The 21,792-nt window shown below is 31.5% G+C and overlaps 1 protein-coding gene and 1 non-coding gene across 7 annotated transcripts; both read right to left on the bottom strand.

Moving 5' to 3' along the window:
- Positions 1 to 8,388: 8,388 nt before the first annotated feature.
- Positions 8,389 to 8,460, bottom strand: TRNAG-UCC. Its single transcript has one exon. It is a non-coding gene; the product is annotated as a tRNA-Gly (tRNA).
- An 8,812-nt stretch (positions 8,461 to 17,272) lies between these two features.
- Positions 17,273 to 21,295, bottom strand: LOC114170007 (phytosulfokine receptor 2-like). 6 transcript variants are annotated; one of them, XM_028055463.1, is made up of 3 exons: positions 21,158 to 21,295; positions 20,930 to 21,040; positions 17,273 to 20,649 (listed from the first exon to the last, which is right to left on the bottom strand). In XM_028055463.1, the coding sequence occupies exon 3, from the start codon at positions 20,515 to 20,517 to the stop codon at positions 17,365 to 17,367; it is 3,153 nt and encodes a 1,050-aa protein (XP_027911264.1). In that variant the 5' UTR covers positions 20,518 to 20,649; positions 20,930 to 21,040; positions 21,158 to 21,295; the 3' UTR covers positions 17,273 to 17,364. The 6 variants fall into 6 exon arrangements, with proteins under 6 accessions (XP_027911264.1, XP_027911265.1, XP_027911268.1 ...); XM_028055464.1 differs by having other exon boundaries at positions 21,163 to 21,295; XM_028055467.1 differs by lacking the exon at positions 20,930 to 21,040.
- Between the last annotated feature and the right edge of the window lie 497 nt (positions 21,296 to 21,792).

The raw sequence follows: 21,792 nt of genomic DNA, 5'->3' as shown, positions 1-21,792 counted from the left end.
AAAAATTGAAGTAAACATACATTTAAAATATATTTTAATTTGAATTTTTTTTTCCTTTAAATTTTTTTAAAAATATTTTTAAATTTTATCAACTAGGTTTCATTAATGTTTGCAGTTTGCAAATTTAATAAATGTTTTAATTCTTATGAAATTTTATTTGGTATTCCAATCTAAAATGTAAATAATTATAATTTATTTCAAAGTATTTGATATCGAAGAAACCATCATCCTCCTAATATTGAATATTTCATAATATTATGTTTCCTTTACCGTAATTTTTTATTATTTTATAAAAATTAATTAAAATTTATATGGAAGTAGTAAGGAAACGGGTATGAGTATGAGTACGAGATTATACCCGTTACCCTGTGAGATAGGGATGAGATAAAACTTTAATATCCATTGAATTTGGGAGGAGATGAATTTCTTTTACGAGAATGAGTATGGGATAGTGAAACATGTCTCCGCCCTGCCCCGTTGGCATCCTTAACTTAAATCTATTTAGACATTCTCCCTCAAATCCTTTCCTAATCTAAATATTACCAAAATGATGGTTTAAAGGGGGAAGGATCATCTTAAGTGACATATTTAAATTATATAATTTATTCAAAGGTTGTCTTGGACTTTTGGCTAGAATGGTTGGCCTTATCCGAATTAAACAAGTGAATTGATAGAAGTTCAAACAAATAGATCAATCGTTCAATATTACTTGAAAACAAAATAACATTATAAAATCTAGATTAGAATAAAGAATATTGAATTCTTTGAATAAAGTGTTATTGTCGCCTTCAAATCAAAATTTTAAAATATTAAATATAAGGGATTTTTTATATATTATTTATTTAATTTACTTTTACCTAACTTGTACACTTCAATTTTTCATAAAGGAGAAATAAAGAAGAAGCATTATTGGTCCTAATCATCATTATGACAATGACAGAAGTGTTGTTTTGATTTATTCGAATATGTGAAGGCAAGGGAGGGCTATAGATTTATGAAAACTTTGAAAATATAATTTTCCACTTTATGACCGAATTTGGTTGAGTGTCTTTGAGATAAATAATGAGGCTTTTAAAATTTTTAAAATTAAGTTATTATATTTTGTTAAAAAAGTTTGGAGTTCTAAAGAAAAACATAAAGAAGATTTATTTGGAAAGGATTTTTTATACTCAAGGATATTGAGTAAATATTGGGTATATGAATGAAATATTAAAAGTGAATTTAGTGAGATACCAGGCGTTATATTTATAGATTTTTTGGATTATAAATAAACCAATATTGATATATTAAACATATTGTTACATGGAATATTTATGAAGATAATCAATTATTTTATTATAAGATATTATTTATATTTGGGAACTATTAAATAATTAATTATTATATAATTAATTGTAATATAAAAAGATATTATTTGTGAGTATTTTAGAAATATTTCATAATATTGTAAAGATAGTACATTTTTTTTTCAAGATTTTTTTTTTTAAATTTCTTGTTTTTATAGACGATATCAATATTTCAATCTTAAATTTGTTAAAATAATACCGTTATAATTAATTACCGCATTTCAGGTAATTTGTTTTAGTCTACAAATTATTTCACAATTTTATCTTTATAAATTATCTAAGAAAGTTAGAAGAGAAAATTATATTTAAATTGTTTTGGATGTGCTAAATCATGATACATTTTAACAACCATTTAACAAATGAAAATTAATATAAAAAATAAGAATAAAAATGAATTAATTAATTAAAATAACTGAATTTAACTATGTAATTTACCATTTAACTGTCATAATTTATGAATTTTATCATCTACATCATGATTTAATGAATCTTACCGTCTATATTTTCTCTTATACATTTTCAATTTTCACATATTCTATCATATATTAAATGTGTAAGAAAGTTAGCTACATATATACAAATAGTCTTAATTTATCATTAATCTTTATAAAAGAAAGTCATTTTATGTTTAATATGATACTAAAATAAGTAAAAACTTAGATGATAAAATTTAAAGATGATGTTGAATGATCAAAACATATAGATAATAACTAATAAACTTCTTATTTTTGTCCTCTCTCATTTTCCTTTACTAAAAAGCCATTTTTCTTTCATTAATTTTTGTTCTTGTTCATCAGACTCTCATTGAATGAGGTGTCATAATCTTATCTATTAATAAACTTCTGCGCAGATTTTGGTTATCTCAAACCTACTTAAAATTGTTCAAAAATGTCAACTTTTGACTGCGGATCTGATCTATGATTAATTCTGTCGACGTATCTATTTACTTTTGCGGTTGACACTGTCTTCAACATTATATATGTATTAAATGTCAACATCAACAACAGCATGAACATCATAAATATTATATAGTATATGATAGTTCCATTAATCCATTTCATGATACATGTGAAATTATTAAAAGGTGAATCGTAACGTATTTTACAAAAGTGAATTTTAAGTTTATTTCATATATAAAATTAGTTTGTGTATCGATTTATTAATTTATATGTTAAAAGTTAATTTAACTGCTAATATTATTGATATGTATATTTTCAAGGTTTTTTTTTTTCTAAAAATGTTAAGATAATCTTTCAATTTTTCTAGTTTTAACTTGTTTTTGATTTTTAAAATATTAATATAATTTAATCATATTTATTAAATTTTTTAAATAAATAAAATATGTTTTATTAGAATTAAAGTTGTTAATAAAATAATATTTATTTTGTTAGTGTAATTAACATAATCTTAATATCAATCTTAATGAAAAAGATTAAATTATATCGATTTTTCAATAATCAGAATCATATTGAGATTAAAATAACTTAAGGACTGACTTGACATTATTTTACAAAAATAGAAATAAAAAAGTAATTAAACTTATTTTCAATATATAATTAAACTTATTTTCAATAAATAACATAATAAATCTCATAAGAATAATAAATTTTAAATAATTATAATAATATATTAAAAAATAAATTTTAAATATAATTTAACATCATAAAATTAACTATTAATATAAGATCTATCTTTATTTATATTTTTTAAATTGATATGATATTTTGTTCTTGGTATTGATCTCATATTTTGTTCTTGGTCTCTGGGTTGTTATTAAGTTTTTACTTCTATTAAAACTTTATTTGGAATAAAGGATTACAATTGAAAAATTATTTATGGTTTTTTTATAGATCCTTTGACTAGATGATTTGGATGTACAGGTGAATTGGTTAAAAGATTTTGGATTTTATGCAAGGATAATATGTTTGAAAAACTATTTGAATATTGAAAAATAAATGTTATTAAGTTTTGATTAATAGAAGATTGTTTTAGAATGTTCGAATTAAACATTATCGATAACAAGGTGATTTAGTGGTTAGATTATGCAAGTTAACGTATGTAATTTGTTAAAGTTGTGAATACGATTTTGATGAAATATGGTTAGTTTTGTATAGTTTCATTTATATTAAATTACAAGTTGAACGATTAAGACTGAATTGAAATAAATGAAGAATAATATTTGAGTGAATTTTAAATTGTAATTATCATTTTGAATGTATTTGAGAATTATATTTGTTAAATTGTTTTTGGGTTAAACTTTGAAAGTATATATGTTCTATTATATGAAGTTGATTTTATGATACTTTCGCTTAAGTGGAAAGATTTTTTTTCTCAAGCGAAAAGGGGAAATAGAACATAGGTTCATACTTGAAAGTTAGTTATTTTAACTAAAATGAGAAAGTTTTGGCTTAAGCAAACCAATTTTTGCTTAAACTAAAAAAATTGAATTATTTATTTATTTTTCTCTATTGATGAAATGTGTTTAAATGTTTATTATAAATGTAAAGTGAATATTAGTTGGTACATTTAATTTATTGGTGATTTTTTAAGTGAATTATGTTTTATGGAAATGATTATCGAGAATTATAAGACTTGTATAATATGAGTTAATATATGAGATAATATGTGAATTATTATTTTATTAAGTATTGACACTTATGTTATAATAAATATTCTTTTTTACTTATGATCTAAGTCATATATACTAAAATATCATGTGGTGAGAAGTTAGAGGGAGACACTCTTTGTAACATCTCACTTAATAGTGTAAAACTACTAAATAAAACATTATATAGCTGATAATAAATACGTAGCAGAGCAAAACATAACATTGTACTATTACAGTTATCTAAAATAACCATAATGGCATATTAGATATTTTACATATACAACTCAAGGGACATAAAACTGATAACATATACTACAATGTTTCTTAAAATATGCTATAGAAAATATTAATTCTAGCCCAAACAATCTAGACAACATCAACAATGTCACCTTCCTGAGGCACCTCACTACATGTTTCCTCATATGCTCACACCAATAAAGGTGATCTTTACAAAATAAGAAAACCAAACACAAGAAACACAAGAACTAGAGAGGGTAAACTAATCTACAAAAAGAACATGCATCCATCTAATAAGTAAATATATTGTAGTACAATGTCATACACTTCAAATAATCATGGAGAAACTAAACATGTAAAGACTCTTATAAACTCTATTATCCAGATACATGCATTAATATCGAATTCACTAGAGATGTGCACTTGTGGTGACTTATACTACTTTGCAGAATCATTATCAATGGATTTTAACTTACCACACATAAGGTTAATCCTCTTCTCATCTTAGGTCAAGGAAAACTCCCTAGATTAGGAACTTTTACTACTCTTACAACATAATCATTCTACTAAACATGAGTGTGAATGGTTATTATAACGTCAAGATATCTCATTGCTTGAATCCATACATCGATGCATACACTAAATAAATACATAACAAATGGAATTTCCCCCATGGAATTCCTTTCTTCAAACCAATTCATACTTTACTTCATCCTAATTAACCATTATCACATTCAAGATCAATTACAATCATCATACTTTATCATAGATGTACATACTTATCAATAATTTCATCATTACAATTCAAACAAGAAAACATGAGACTCATTACTGCCCAATGTCATAAATCCCAACCAATGAATCTATAACAGAGGTACCCTTGGAAGAATCTCGTTGAGCGCTAGCTATATGGTTCTTAATGCTAGTTCCGATGCCTAGCGAGTTCAATGGTCACCCAATGATAGCACCCCTAGAGCTCCCAAGATTTGATTTGAATTTATGGCGTCCGACGACCTTAAGGGATGGCCTACTACACCAAGTTAGTGAGCTCTCTAACGTTGGTGTCACCCAACAAGTAGACCCCTCTCCCAACAACGACTAACATAGAGAACCCATTGTCTAAGGGGCGCCCAATGCTATCAGTGGCGTCTAGTGGTGTAAAAGTACACAAAATTACCCTTTTTTTAGTTCTAATTGAGTAATTGGACTCCTTTTGAATTAATCCCCATTTAACAAAGTTACAATTACTTAAAAATTCATAATCTTAACTCAAGTCTAGTCATATTACTCAATTTAAGAACAAAGCAAAGGCTTTCCAAATCATAAACAAATTCAAATAAATCATTCTTTTTACATTTGGCAAGACATACAATCAACACATATCTATAATAGATTAAGCAATCTCATATCACCTCAAATCACAGTTCAACATAGCTTTAGAAAATTAACCAAGCAACTCAACTTAAAACAAGTATTATTAGTTTCCCTCACTTGTAAGACAACTCAAACAGTTCTAAAAAGCACCAAAACACATCTATCTCCACATGATGCTCTATCTACACATAGAAAGATTACAAAAATGATAAGGACATACCATTATGATCACTTATCAACATAAACTTAGATAGAATATGTAAACGACACATGCAACCAAAAGGAGATCGCATGCAAACTAGAAAACAAATTTGACCAAGGGGAAAAAGAATAGAAATTCAACTTACTCATGGAGAGACTAATCAGACAAAAAGGAAGAGTTCGCCAAGAGGATCACTCTAATGGTCTCCAATCTTCAAACAGACAAGCGAGGAGTAAGCATAAGAAGAGAAAAGGCGGAGGATTTCTAGAAAAGCGGTTTCTAGAGAGTTAGAGTGTTTTAAAGTAATGAAACTCATTTATAAAATTTCTATTTATACCTTAGCGTTTTATTATTAAAATAATGTAGTCTCCTTAATTTAAATATACTATCACTTGTAAATAACCATTTTCTAGGTCTTTTCATTCTTGCATACATCGACATGTGTACATGTGTGGTTTGAATTGTAATGTACTTATTTTTATTCATTGTCTTATGTTTACTCGTAAGTTTATTCAATTATATGTTAATATTTGCTAAGATACAATATTTTGAAAGGTTTCAACAAATATTTCACTTGTTGAATATTTTTTACTACTACAAAAAATTTACATTTACCTATGACAAAATTCGTGGCTGATAGAAAAATTTCGTGGATAATAAGAAATTACTCACGTATTGTCGGCGACGCAAGATCTGTATGTAATCTTAGTGTAAGTAATTTCAATATCAATTTGTGGTTAATACATACGGACAACCATCCGTGAATAATTTTCCACTGTTCATACTCTATGGGTTATATATATATATATATATATATATATATATATGTATATATATGTATATATATATATACATATATATACATATATATACACATACATACACATATATATACATATATATATATATATATATATATATATATATATATATGGGTAATTTCCCATGACTCTACCTTTGTAGGTAATATTGATGGACCACAATTCGTGGATAATTTTCCACACTTGTTGTCTATGGGTAAAATTGAGTTTTGGACATATTTTAAAAACCTTATTTACATGGTATTCATAACTTTATGTCACCTTTTGATAAATTCAACAAGTTAATTTTCACAACAGAACTTTCATTTTATAGTTACTAACTGCATCAAATATTTACAAAAAAAATTTGAAGTCCTATTACTATGCCTTTTAGTAATGAGGCAACATCAGACCAACCAATCTTAACCTTTAGTTGTTTACAGGTTGCCCCATCACACTAATCAATAATGTCCTTAAAATATAGCAGTATAGGAAGCTTTATTCCTTTAGCATTGAATAAGTCATATAATAACAAAAGTCTTTAATAAGGTTTTGCTTATCTACTAATTTGTTATCCTGTCATGTATCTTTACTCTTGCATTATGTTTTAATCATGTTCAACTTTCTTTTCTATGGAAATAGTCACCGAAGACTTTCTTAGAGACTAGACCTACATAGAACTAAATAACATACACATAAGAAAGTATTATACTAAAATTTAGAATGAGTACTAGAGCCAATAAAGTGGTATATTGAAAGAAATTATTGTGAAATAGATTATAAACAAACAATATATATATATATGGTGGAAATGGAGGAAGAGGAAAAGGGCAATAATGGTCGCATTGGCAGGGTATTTAGAGATGGAGTCGAAGAGGGAGTGATTTCTTTCATCATCGTCGGAGAAGAAAGCATAGTTTAGGGTTTTGATGCTGGTGAGGTGGATAAAGGGGCGACGTAGGTGGTTATTCGTAAAAGGGTTCATAAATGGAGGAATTGAACTTAAATGAAATATTCAAACCTAGAAATCAAGACTTAGATTTAAGGTTTTTCAAAAGCACACATTTTCAGGGTGGAAAGAATTTGATTCCTTAACCCTTTTGGAGTGTTTTTTCGTGAGGGTTTGTTTAAAATCATATAGTCAATCAAGTGAGAGTTAACAATAAAATCAATTTTTTTATTTTTTTATTTTATCTACAGATTAAATAATATTATTTATGCAATAAGTTTTCCCATGGACCCTCCATCCCTAGGTAAGTTATTAAATAATATTAAAATCATAATATTTTTTTTATACCTATATTTTCTTAAGTTGAAAATTTATTTTAATAATGTTGCTTATTTTTGTGATTTATAATCATGGTAATATGTAAACAATCATATTTTGAAAGACTATATATTTTATTCTAATCCTCGGATTTATATTGAAGTATACTGTATATAGTTTTATATGAGTATTTAGATAATTATGAAATGGATGAGTTTTATAAAGAAAAAAATATGAAAAGCGGGCAAGTTGTAATTTGAAGGATAAGTTTTTACTTATTATATATCTAAGAAAGAAAATATCATTTTATAAAACGAGCTTTCAAATATAGCTGTTTTTAATTAAAATAATGAAAGTTGTGATTTAAAACTATCTTTAATTTTTTTTATAAAGAAAACAGAAATTATTTTATAAAACACTACTTCTCCTGTTTAATTAAACCACGTCCTTTGAGGAGCAAGTTATGCCCGCTGCAAATTTACAACTGTCATATTACAGATTTTTTTTCCCAGATTCACAATCAATCTTGAAAAATAAAATTTACCAAAACCAAATGCGTTTGCCGGGAGTCGAACCCGGGTCTATTGCTTGGAAGGCAATTATCCTAACCGTTGGACTACAAACGCTAAATGTTTTTCTAATGGTAGAAGTGAAATAATACTTTATTTTATATAAAATTTATCTTCTTCACCTGAACATTTATATTGGCAATATAAATATAATATTGCGTAGTATTTTTCTTATCAGTTTATTACACAATTTTAATCTTTTTTGTTTAATTAAAATAACTTATTATTTAAAAAGATATATAATTCCACAATCTTTCTAAACCTCTTAACTCAAAAATAATTTATTATTTATTTCTTATGTTTTAAAAGTTATAATATTTAGCTAAAAAAAATTGAATTCGAAGTCGCACTTAAGTTTCTTTTAGAAAAATAATAAAAATTGTATTTCCACATACAACTTTTTGAGACTAAATTGTTAGTTTAAACACAACTTATTTATTTTATCAACTGTTCTAAAATTTATTCATTTTCATAATTACAAAAATAAATCACTCTAAATCTGTTAACTATACGATATTGGTTTAAATAAAATAGTGTCCTATCAATTTTTTCACGGCTAAAAGTAAAAGTTATTCTGTATGTAAGGCCCATTTTTCCCTGCCCCTTTTATTTTAAGGGCTGCCCCAGTTTATTGAGCCTAAGGGTTGGCCCAAAAGAGAAATCCAAACCTAATCTTCCATAACTCTAACCTTTCTGCTCACTTTCGTAAAATAGACCCACTTCCTTAGAGTCGCTGTCATCTTCTTTTGCTAGGGTTCCGAAGTTTACGCAGATTCACGTTTAGCTTGATCTTGATTCTGCTCACGTAAGTGTTCTTTAACTCTTATCTTCCTCTCTAGTCTAGTTTCATGGTCACTGTTGGGGTTTCTGTATTTGCTCGCTATTTCCAGTTTGCCAGTATGGTTCTAGAGCTGATGTGCTCCGTGGTTCAATGTTGAAGTCTCGTATAACCCCTTTTCAGGTAAGGGAAGCTAGAGCCTTCTTATTTGGTGTGATTGTTGTTGTCTTGCTTGTGTTTCGTGATTATTGAGCTTGTATGCTGTTGTGGATGTATGAGATGGTTGGCATTGTCTAATACACTCGCCCAAGCGAGTCTGTCTCGCCTAGGCGAGACTTGCAGAAACAGGTCAGGGCTGCACTCGAGCTCTCGCTCAGGCGAAAGCTCTTGTTTTAAGCGAGGCATTATCTCGCTCAGGCGAGAGACGTTCACCTAAGTGAGAACGCGTGAGAGCCTTGGTATGTTGCTCCTGTTTTAGCCTAGGTAAGGAACCTCACCATTAGGCGAGGGGTTGTCTCGCTCAGGCGAGGAGGGCTCGCCTAAGCGAGCCTGCGAAAGTCTCCCAATGCCTTTGTCGCGATCTCGCCTAAGCGAGGGTCTACCGCCTAAGCAAGGGCACTCCTCTCGCCTGAGCGAGGGCTCCTAGCTTGAGCGAGATCTGCCGCAGGTTACGCTGTTTTTCTTTGCTTGGTTAATTGGATTTTTTGATTTAAGATATACCCTATATAATGTATGAGGCTTGTGAAATGAAATGCATGGTATAAGCTGTGGTTATAAATTGAATTGTTGTGATTGTGTGGTCTTGGCATGTGAAACAAGTGAGATGGTTGGTAACAAAGAGGCATGGTATTGGTATCAGATGAAACCCATATTCTCATGGATGGGGAATAACGAGTGGTATGGATTCAACATGTGATATGAATGAGGATTGGTTACAGAGATTGATATGAAATTATATGCATGATGAGTATTCCGTTATTGTTTGATTTTGATTGGTCTGTAGTCAGTGCGTAATTCCTTAAAATTTCTAGGTGAGATTTCAGGATTGTGCTTCAGTGGTCGGGACGTAATTCCATGACCCTTATTAGTGGGTGTTCATGGTGGTGCCCCATCTATATAATTTGGCAAGGATTCAAGGTAAGGTTGCATCCTAACACTCTAAGGAGTCAGTTAGTCTTACTTAGAGCGGACTGACTCTTGTGGTGAGAGTAGTAGAAGGCCTGAAACTCATTAAGGGTTAATCTTGTGTGGGAGGGATTGAAACATTGTAACACTTATCTCGGGGGTGAGCAGCTCGGTGGTGAGCAGAGATATCCACCACAAGTACAAGCATCTGCTGAATCCGACTAGATTATATGTCTCTAGATGATCCGGATGAGTCGAGTCAAGTCTTAGTGTATTGATTGGAAGGTCATAACATGCTTGGATGATGTATGCATATTGGACTGTGAGAGTATATCTGATTGTGAGATAAAACCACTTTTGGCTCTAGCTTACCCTTTGCTTGTTTGATTGCTTTGTATGTTGTTCCTCTACCTTTGCGATGATCATCAATTTATTGATGGGAGCAGATGCGAGAGGTACTCGTGGTCAACAGGAAAGAGATGATTCCGCTGCATAGTCTGTCTAGGCTAGACTTCATATTTTATTGGGCTTTTCTTTAGGGCTACGACCCATGTACTAGTTTGTCTTTAAAATTCCTATTTTTTTCTATTAAGCTTTATATCTGGTTCCTTTTTGGCATCATGGTGTGCCTTGGATAATTGTAATGAGTTAAGTTTAAACTCTAGGACTGCGCTGCTATATTATTTTAGTGTGACACTTCCTTTAATTATGTTTATTAATTAAATGGGGTGTTACACTGTAGGGATCTTGACTAATAATGTTAAGAGAGTCAAAATAATATAATTAAAATTTAAAATTTACATATTTAATTATTGTCACTAATATAATAAAAATGAATAAATAATTTAGTATATTTGTACCTACAAAAGAAAAATCACTCGTATATGAAAGATTGTCTTTCGTTCTTTCGGATTTTTGAACTCATCAATAATTGAATCAAAACTAAAATTTTCAACTATTGAACATGTTTCAATAATATAAACATGTTTCAAAGAATTAATATAAAATACATTCCTCTAATTGAACAACATGATCATTTGTATCATGATTCAAGATACGTAAAATAAGATATTGAATTAATATTATTTTCATTGTCACACATAGCTTTATTTTTATCACTTTTAACAAATAAATTTGTTCTTTTATTCTTCATCAATATACGTATTTCTTTTTAATTTTAAGATTAAAAAATATTATCATAATTTAATTAAAAAATAAAAAATTAAGAGTTACTAAAAGAAATAATCAATGGCAATCAAGTCTCAATCAAAAGATGGTTATGAATAAACAAATAGTATAATCCTTTTTCTCCCATATTCATAGAAAAAATGAATATAAAGCTCATGTGATAAAAAATAATATTAAATATTAAACAAATATTTCAGTATCAAGTGATACGAGAGTTACATTTCTACTTTGTGAATGTAAGAGAAGAAATGGAGATGAAAGTAAAAATAAGAAATTTGTATTTAACTTTTTTTTTTCAAAACAAAAAGAAAAAAAACATGTGAAAGTGTGAGAAAAAAATAAATGAAAGATCAGTATAATTTGTGAAAATCTTAAAAATATAATAAGAAAGAAAATAAAAAAGATTTTAATAAATATTTTTATTCTTCATCATATTTAATTTTATATTTTATTATTTATTAATATTAAATTTTATGGCTTATAAAATAAATAAAAAAATACTTAATTTAACTTTTATAAATTTTCAATATATGTTACATAAAATTTAAAAAATTTAAAAAATTTAAAAATAAATAATATATATATATATAATGTAATATAAAAAGAAATAAAAATTGTGGGGGACGGTGACCACCCTTACCCCAAGTAAGCTCTGCCATTGCTTGAAACAACTTAATTTTCATATTATATCTATTTAATTTAAAGAAAAAACATTACATAAGTTAAAACATTGTGTATTGTTTTAAGAAAAGAAACAGTATCACTTACTAAAGTTCAGCTCTTAAAATAAGTAGTCTATTACCAAAAAAAAAAAAATGAATGTATATATAACAACCAATCGGCTAATGAAATATTTATATCTCAAAAGTCAAACAAATCGTTTTCAATCAACATCTTCCAACACAGTCCACCAAATCATTTAAAACTCATTTTCCCTAAAATGAAAATTAACATAGAAGAAAGAAAAGACACCAGAATTCCCTAAAATCAAATGTATCCTTATTTTTTTAATTTCAAAAAACATATAATATTAGTCATTCTTCTAAACTTATTAGTTGATGGAAATTCTTTTACTTGAAAAAAAAAAAAAAAACGAGATTTCGACCAAAGTAAAAATAAAAAAATCATAAGTGAACTTGTTGAAATCTAGGTAATATTGTAACACCTAATTTAATTAATAAATAAAATTAAAGGAAGCGTTACACAGGATAATACATAAATGCAGTCTTGGAGTTTAAACACAACTCCATACAATCCAAGACACCCAACTATGCCAAAACGAACCAGATACAAATATTTAACAGTAATAAAATTGGGAATTTAAAGAACAACCAATACATGGGCCGTGGTCCTACAAGAAAAATTCACTAAGCGGGATCTAGCCCAAGCGGGCTAAGTAGCAGAGTCACCATTCCCCTGTTGACCGCGAGAACCTCTCGCATCTGCTCACATCAATAAATTGATGATCATCGCAAAAGGAGAAGAACCACATACAAGATAGCCAAACAAACAAACAGGGTAAGCTAGAGTAGAAACAATTCATCAAGCAGTCACATGCCATTACACAGTCCAACAATATATATCATCCAAACATGCTATGACTCCTCAAACAATACACTAGACTATGACTCGACTCATCCGGATACATATAATCTGGTCGGATTCAGCGGATGCTCGCACTTGTGGTGGATATCTCTGCTCACCCCTGAGTTGCTCACCCTCGAACTAAATGTTACAAGTGTTACAATATTTCAATTTCCCCACACACAAGGTTAGCCCTTAATGAGTTTCAGGCCTCCTACTACTCTCACCACAAGAGTCAGTTCGCTCTAAGTGAGACTAACTGACTCCTTAGAGTGTCAGGATGCAATCTTACCTTGAATCCTTACCAGACTATATAGATAGGGCACCACCATGAACTCCCACTAATAGGGGTCATGGAATTACGTCCCGACCACTGAAGCACGACCCTGAAATCCCACCTAGGGATGTTCAAGGAATTACGTACTAACCTCATACCAAACATATCTAAGCAACCAAACAATATTATTCATGCGTTTAAAACCCCATACCAACCTCTGTAGTCCATCCTCATTCACATTCCATGTTGAATCCATACTATCTCATTCTTTCCAACTCATGAATATATAATTTTATCTCATGCCAATACCATGCCACTTTGATTATCAACCACATCATTCGATTCCCGTGCCAAGATCACACAATCACATCAATCCAGTTCATAGTCACAGATTTGGTCATACATTTCATATGCCGCATGCAATAAATAGAATATATCATAAATTGAACAACTCAAAACAACCAGGCGAAGAAAATAGCATGGTCTGCAGTAGACCTCGCTTAAGCCAGAAGCCCTTGCTTAGGCGAGAGGAGTCCCCTCGCTCAAGCTACAGGCTCTCGCTTAGGCGAGATCGCGACAGAGGCCTTGGGAGATTCTTGCACACTCACTTAGGCGAGCCCTCCCTCGCTTGAGCGAGATAACCCCTCGCCCAAAGGTGAGGTTCCTCGCCTGGGCTAAATTGCACCGGCACCCCAAGGCTTTCACGCCTTCTCGCTTAGGCGAGCATCTCTCGCCTGAGCGAGATAGTGCCTTGCTCAAAACAAGGGCACTCCGCCTGAGCGAGAGTTTGTGTGTGTCACCCTGGTCTGCCTCTATCAGTCTCGCCTGGGCGAGTCGGTCTCGCTTGGGCGAGAGCAACAGATCTCGCCACTGCCTTCCTACAACAGTCGCATTTTCACATCCAAAACAACAACACAAGGCAATCCATACATTCACAGCAATGCACAGTATATGCAAACATAAAGTAACTTCCAAAACAGACCAAAATAGACTAAAACTCAGAACCCTAGCTTCTCTTACCTCGAAAGGAGCTAATATCGGGCTTCGACTCTTAAACCAACAGAACCAGCAGCTCCAAGAATAGATCTAAGAACTGGAACAGTGGCACAAAAAAGGAACGAGGTTACTAAAGTGGACCTCTAACGAAAAAATACAAAAAAGAACTTTGAAAGGAACCAGTAGGGGCTGAGGTTTAACTTATGTGAAGACGAGCTGAGCTTAGAGCTAGCTTGACCAAGAGCCATGAGTAACCTAACAGAGCGTTCTGAAAGGGGACTCTTGGCTGTTTTAGGGCCTTGGCACCTTATGGGCCAGCCCTTAGGCCCAGTAGATTTGGGACATCCCTTCTAATTAAAGGTAGAAAAATAAAGTGGGCCTTACAAGCAGCATAAACGTAAAATTATTTTGGTGGTGGGTAGTACGGTGACTTTAAATAACAAATTACCATAGGTAATTTTGGTTAGATGTGTAAAACAAATTGGTAAATTGGAAATGGAAATATTATAAAAATTAATTTATCTATTAGAAATAAGTTGAGAAATAAGTTGACAGTTTGGGTTATATTATATAAAAGTCAAGCTTAGCTATTGTAAATTGTTGGAACAGTTCTTAAATCAGATTATGTTAAGAATAATTTTATAAATTAGTGTGGGTGCAGTGGAGAGTATAGTACTTGAAGCTTGTTTAAAAATCCATTGCTATAAGATACGTTAAAATAATAAATGTGTTAAAATGTTTGTACTTGCATGATTATGGGGAAAATTAATATAAAATGGTGGTATCTATGTAGATTCTAATATATTTTGGAAGATAGTGAAAATGGTATGCGGCGGTTTAGTATACTTAAAAAAAATAAATATTCAATAATTTAAATATTATGAGAATATTTTAAGAGCGAGGTAATACAGTGTTATGGATTGATATTATGGTAATTTGATGAAATGAATATATATTGATGAAATGAATATATATATATATATATATATATATATATATATATATATATTTGTTAAAATTGTATATGTGGTGACTCGACGAAAGATGGTGTATTTGAAAAAATATTAGAGAATGGTATTCGGTTGCAAGTTTTTCTAGAAGAACATTAAGAAAGGTAACTCTAATAATTATACTGAATATGAGCTTTTTCAAGGAAGTCCTAGAGAAGAGTGATGAAAAGTGACACTTATACACTTCGCTAGAGAAGCTCTGAAGGAGAGTGATGGAAAGTGACACATATGTATTTTGTAGAGGAAACTTTCAAAAAAAGTAGTAGAAAGTGATATTTATGTATTTCACATAAAAGATTTTAAGGAATGTAATAAAAAATGACACTTATATACTTCGTTGTAAAGCTCTTATCGAAGATGGGGAGTAAACCATATCCATTAGATTTGTGAGAAGCAAGAATAATGATTGCTCAAATGGTTAATTGTTGTTGTTTAGTTGCGAGCAAGAGTTACAACAAAAATTTAGTTGGTGATGGTGAGATCATTGATGGTTATATCATATGTTGTGATGATATGTTTTGGACAATTGTGCATGACATGTTTTGTGGTCGCGTAAAACAAATGGTGTAATTGTATGGTGAAACACCATGTTATTTAAGGTTTGTGTGTTATTATTATTGTTGATGTATATTATTTCGATGATATTTCAATGTTTTGTTAGTTCACCCTAGACTTGTCATGTGACTATAATAATAGTACTTTTATACAGGAGCGTACGTTAATGCAGTTGTACAATATTAGTGCAGATGTGAATGAATATGCATAACAATAAGAAGACAAATTGAGATTTATTGGAGAAAGTATTATTAAGAAATGTAATAAAATAATGTAATAAGATTTTTTATGTTTTTTATAAATAGTGAATTTATTTTGTAGGATTTTATTTCTGAAAACTTTAATTGTTTATAAGTTTGAGAAATAAAGAAATCTTTTAATTTCTTGTTTCGTTTAAAGCAATATCAGAGGTTAATTAGGTAACTTGCTAAGATATTAGTGACATCCTAGACCGATGTTACATATTATCACCAGATTCTGAGGGAAGAAATTGAGAATGATGAGGTGAAACATTAGTTTAAGTATCTAGGTTATACCTATCGCAACAGTGAAGAGCAATATGACCAATCTTCTCACGAATTTGACACTGCTCTGCGAAGAGCTCCAAGAACATCTGTTCAGGTTCTTTGATCCTGAAGTGCATTTTTTTTGTTTGAAGAGTAGTAGGATCTAGTTTGAGATCGGGAACCCTTATTTTGGAATTATAATTGATAGTAGTAGAAGACAAGGGTCTAGAGGCAAGATTAGCTTGAATAAGAACATGATCAGTGAACTTGTGTTTGTCAAAACATTCTTATTGAGATAAGAGGAATGACTCTATCTCTTCAATATTGTAAGAATCAACATGTGATAAAACGACAATAACAAAACCATCACATTCTTCAGAAAGACCATTCAAAATGGCTTCAACATGATCATTTGTTGTAATCACAGAACCAATAACAACAAAGGTATCAACAATTTTCTTGATATCAAGAAGATAAATGCTGATTGAGTGATCTCGTTTTTTGGAGTACGTAGTTGAGTTTTTAACTTTCTAACCTTTGCACCAGTTTGAGAAGCATAATATATACTCTTAACTTTGTGGGATGAGATAATTGTACACAAACTAACAAATGACAAACTGATTGAACTAGATCAGTTATCTAACATGTTCAATTACTTCATCCATGATCAGAGTTCAAACAAAACTAATAGAATTAAAGTTTGAGTAGTGTTATTTTTTTTTTCTCTTATTCTACTAAAAACAAAATATGTCAATGCTTGTATTAAATTAACTACTTACCCTGTAAATTATATCAGCATTCTCTTGCATGGAATTCCAGTCATCTTGCAATAAATGCAGCCATATAAAAATATGGGACATACTACAAAGATGCCTTATATAGGTATTTCCTGACTCAATGATACACAATCAAAAACCAGATAGATGTCATGAATGCAGTGATTTAAGATGATGACTGTTGAGAGCCATCAAATCCTACACCATCAAGCCATGAAACAACTAATTCAATATGGGGTCTCTGCCTTGGATCTGCATCTATACATTTACAAGCAATAGCTAGTACCTCTAAGAGCTGTTTCTCAATATCCTTGTGCCAAATTACTGAATCAAAAATTTCTTGATTCCTATTTTCAGATTTCATCTGAAACACCCAAGACACTAGATTCCTGCTGCATTGCCCCACAATGACTTCTACAGGCCTTCGACCAGTAAGAAGCTCAAAAAGAACAACACCAAAGCTGTAAATATCACCTTTGAATGTCGCTTTCAGTGCTTGACTATATTCTGGAGGAATATATCCTAAAGTTCCAACTAAATCTGTTGAAACATGTGTATCATAGGGTTGAAGTAGCCTTGAAAGTCCAAAATCAGCCAAATAAGCTTCGAATTTATCATCCAAAAGTATGTTGCTAGATTTAATATCTCTGTGCACAATATGTGGTTCACACTCCTTGTGCAAATAAGCTAGTCCATGAGCTGCACCTTGAGCAATCTTGAGCCTTACATTCCATTGTAGAGCTGAATTTCCATTCTCGCTCTCATGCAACCAATAGTCAAGGCTTCCATTCTCCAAGTAGGAGTAAATTAACAATCTGTCGTTGACATGCTGACAATAACCTTTGAGTGAAACAAGGTTCTTATGTTGAGCTCTAGAGAGTGCCTCCACTTCTGCTTGGAATTCTCGTTCTACCTGACCACAGTATCCTGAAAGTTTCTTGACAGCTACCTTTCTACCATTTGGAAGATTTGCCTTGTAGACAAGGCCAAACCCACCACAACCAATTATGTTTTCTTGGTTGAAGTTGTTGGTAGATTTGATCAAATCTTCAACTGTGAGATCCTTGCAATCTGAATTCTGAAAAAGCACCAATTTTGAAGTGACAACTGCTTCGGGTATCCTGTTTGGAAAGCTAAGCTCCTCATCAAAGTTATCCACTGGTTTATCCTCATCCTTCTTTGACATTCTTAGCAGAATAACTGCAATAAGTAGTGCAAGGCCCACTCCTGAACCAATTGTGATGCCAAGGACACTGTTTTTACCGAATTTACCCGATGAATGAGTGGAAATGTCGATAGTTTTTTCTTTGTTACAATGATTGTATGTTTCTCCACAAAGACCAAGGTTGCCCTCAAAGCTTGAATTTGGGAAACTTGAAAATTGTCCCCCAGCTGGAATTGTTCCCCATAAGTGATTATATGCCACACTGAACTTGGACAAGAATGTGAGGTTGTTAAATGATGGAGGAATAGTTCCGTATAGATTATTATTAGACAAGTCTAATGTTTCCAAATTCTTCATCTCAGAAATAGAGCTGGGAATTGTGCCGGTGATGTTGTTCCTGCTTAAATCTAAGATATGAAGTTCTCTCAAACGACCGATTTCAGGCCATATTGTTCCACTTAATCTGTTATTGCTCAAGTATATTGATGGAGGGAAACTCGAAGCATGGTTATATTGCAACCCATTGGCACTCTTGTTTCTCTTGACATAGAGAGGAATAGCAGAAGATGAAAAAAGACTTGATATATGATAATTTAGGGATATGAGGCCCTTCAGCTCTGTTAAACCTTTTGGTATTTCTCCAGTAAGAGAATTATTTGACAAATCCAAGTAGAACAGATGATCCATCCAACCAATCCAAGAAGGGACACTTCCTTCCAAATGGTTCCATGACAAATCAAGAACTTCCAATCTCGAGCAATTTAACAGCCAAGCAGGAATATGGCCTTTGAGACCACAATTTCCAAGTGCTAACACCACAAGGCTCTTGAAGCTTACCGTTAAGTTTTCTGAAATTTCTTCACCGTGGAAATTCTTTGTGAGGATAAGAGTTGTGAGATTTTTGCAGTGCTGCAGTACATAAAGCGCCCCAGATAGGTTCTCAAAACTGTTGTTTGAGAGAGACAGAGTCAAAAGTGAAGTGAGGTTTGCATAACTCTCGGGGATTTGGCCAGTTAATTCATTTTTTGCAAGGCTTAACATTGTCAATTCATGGCAATTGGAAACAGAATTTGGAAGGGGTCCATTAAAATGATTACTACCAAGGTCTAACGTGGAAAGATTAGACAACCCAGAGAAATTAAGGCTAACAGAACCTGTCAAAGAATTATTTCGAAGATCAAGAACTTGAAGTTTTGAGCATAAGGCCAAGGTGGAAGGCAATGATCCAGAAAATGAATTGGAGTGCCCTATTAGCTGTTCAAGGTCCGAAAGATTCCCAAAAACATTTGGGATCTCCCCAGAAAACCGGTTTCCAGAAATTATTAAAGATTTTAAGTTTGAGAGGTTACTTAGCTTCATGCTTAACTGACCGGAGAGGTAGTTCATAGAGACTGAGAGCTGCTCCAATGCTGACATTGAATACAAGGAATCAGGAAGATAGCCAGTGAAAAAATTGGAATCCAAATGTAACTCTTGGAGGGAAGTGCTGCAGTTTCCCAACCATTCAAGACCACCAGAAAAATTATTTTGTGATATATCAAGAATATGAATACCCTTAGAGAAGCTGCAAATTTGAGAATTGAACTGGCCCGTTAATGAATTGTTGCTTATGTTGAGAGCAACGAGATGTTCTAATCCCCCGAATTGGAAGAGATCTCCAACAAATAAATTGCTAGAAATATTCAGTATCTGAATGGATTGTAAACCAGAGAGTGCACCAAAAAGTGGTCCAGACAGAATATTATGGCTCAGATCAAGAACTTCTAACTGCTTCAAATTAGAGAACTCGGAAGGCAATCCACCTTGGAGACGGTTGAACGAAATATCAAGCACTTTCAGCTGATCCAGATAAGCTAAAGAACTTGAAATTGTGCCGTTAAGACCCATTCTAGGTAGAATCAACTTGGACACTCTACTACCTCCATCAACCACATCATCACAAACAACTCCAACCCATTTGCAGCAGAAAACATCATCTGACCATGCTGTGATAATAGACCCTTTTGTAAGGTTGCCAGCAAATTCCTTCAGGGCCAACAAATCATGCTGGTCACAGGAACTGGCAAGGGTCTCAAGTCCCACAGAAAAGAAAATAAACCAAGCCAAGAAACTCCATCGCACAAAAGCCATAGGGCAATATCTTCGCAATTCCATTTCAGAAACCAAAAGAAATAATATACTCGTTCAGCTTCAAAGGATCACTAGAAGATCATTGCTTTCCACACAACTCGGAAGACCCCAACCTCCAAAATTTTTCAACACTCGGTAAAATGGACCAAACTGTAACTGCATACATAAAAAAGACAAACAACGAGGTGAAAAATTGATATCACCAACACACGCCAACATCAAATACTGGAAGAACAAGAAGAAGAAAATACTACTAAATCTGAATGCAAATTAAAAAAAAAACAACCCACTTCAGGAGAGAGGATGCTCAAATAAAGAAAAGGGATCATTTTACAACAGCGTGAGGATGAAGCAATCAATAGTAACCATTTGAAAATAAAAAGTACACAAAGGGAGTGAAAAAGAGCATTGAATTCACGTAGAAGCAGTGAGATACCTAACAGAAAGTAAAGATCCCATTAGCATTAACATTGCAGGTAGCTGAAGTCTATGTTCAACAGTCACCATTCAACCAAAACCTCGGCATTCTAAGGCCACCCAGAAAGTTCTTTTTGGTAAAAATGTGATTTTGGGTCAGTTAGAAGGCAGAAAAGTTTGAAAAGAAGCACAGAAAGCGTTGAAGAAGCATTAAAGAAGAGGAATGGAAAGTCATAATGCATTTTACCTAACCTTTTCAGACTTTTGGTCAATTGGGTCTCTGTTTCAGAGCAGGGGTGTATGATTTTCAGAACCAAAAAGGAGGTGGTGGAGTAGAGAGGAAAACAAAAGAAAGGGATGTTTCACATCAATCAACAGTGTAAAGGAGAAAATGTAGCACGGGTGCTATATCTCACCACATTACTATTTTTTTCAATAGATAAAAGGGCATTAATTATAAAGGAGAACAGTGTATCATTTTTTTATTATCATAATACTCTTCACCTCTTTCATTTATTTTTCACAGCACATTGTTCCTGTTTGGATATGTTCAAATTTGTTTCAGTTTGTACAAAATTGGATAAACTTGATCTTGTTTTCATATAGAGATCTCTCTCTATCTAAATATAAAATTGAAATATAATATATATATATAAACTTAAATTTATAAATTAGTTTTATAAGATTTAATTAAATATATACTTAATTTTTTAAATGATATAAGAACATGTTAACCAATTTTAAATTAATTACAAAACTGAGGTGAAAATCTTTCAAACAAAAACATGTTTGTAGTTATTTATCCTTTTGTGAAAGGATTAAAATAGAAAGAAAATGAAAAAAGATAAAAAAAAGCTTGATAAGAGATGGATAGAATTAAGA

The sequence above is a fragment of the Vigna unguiculata genome, chromosome 11 (genome assembly GCF_004118075.2).
Source record: "Vigna unguiculata cultivar IT97K-499-35 chromosome 11, ASM411807v1, whole genome shotgun sequence".
Taxonomy (NCBI): domain Eukaryota; kingdom Viridiplantae; phylum Streptophyta; class Magnoliopsida; order Fabales; family Fabaceae; genus Vigna; species Vigna unguiculata.
The sequence above is the reverse complement of the archived record's forward strand: the minus strand, read 5'-3'. Positions and strand labels throughout refer to the sequence as shown.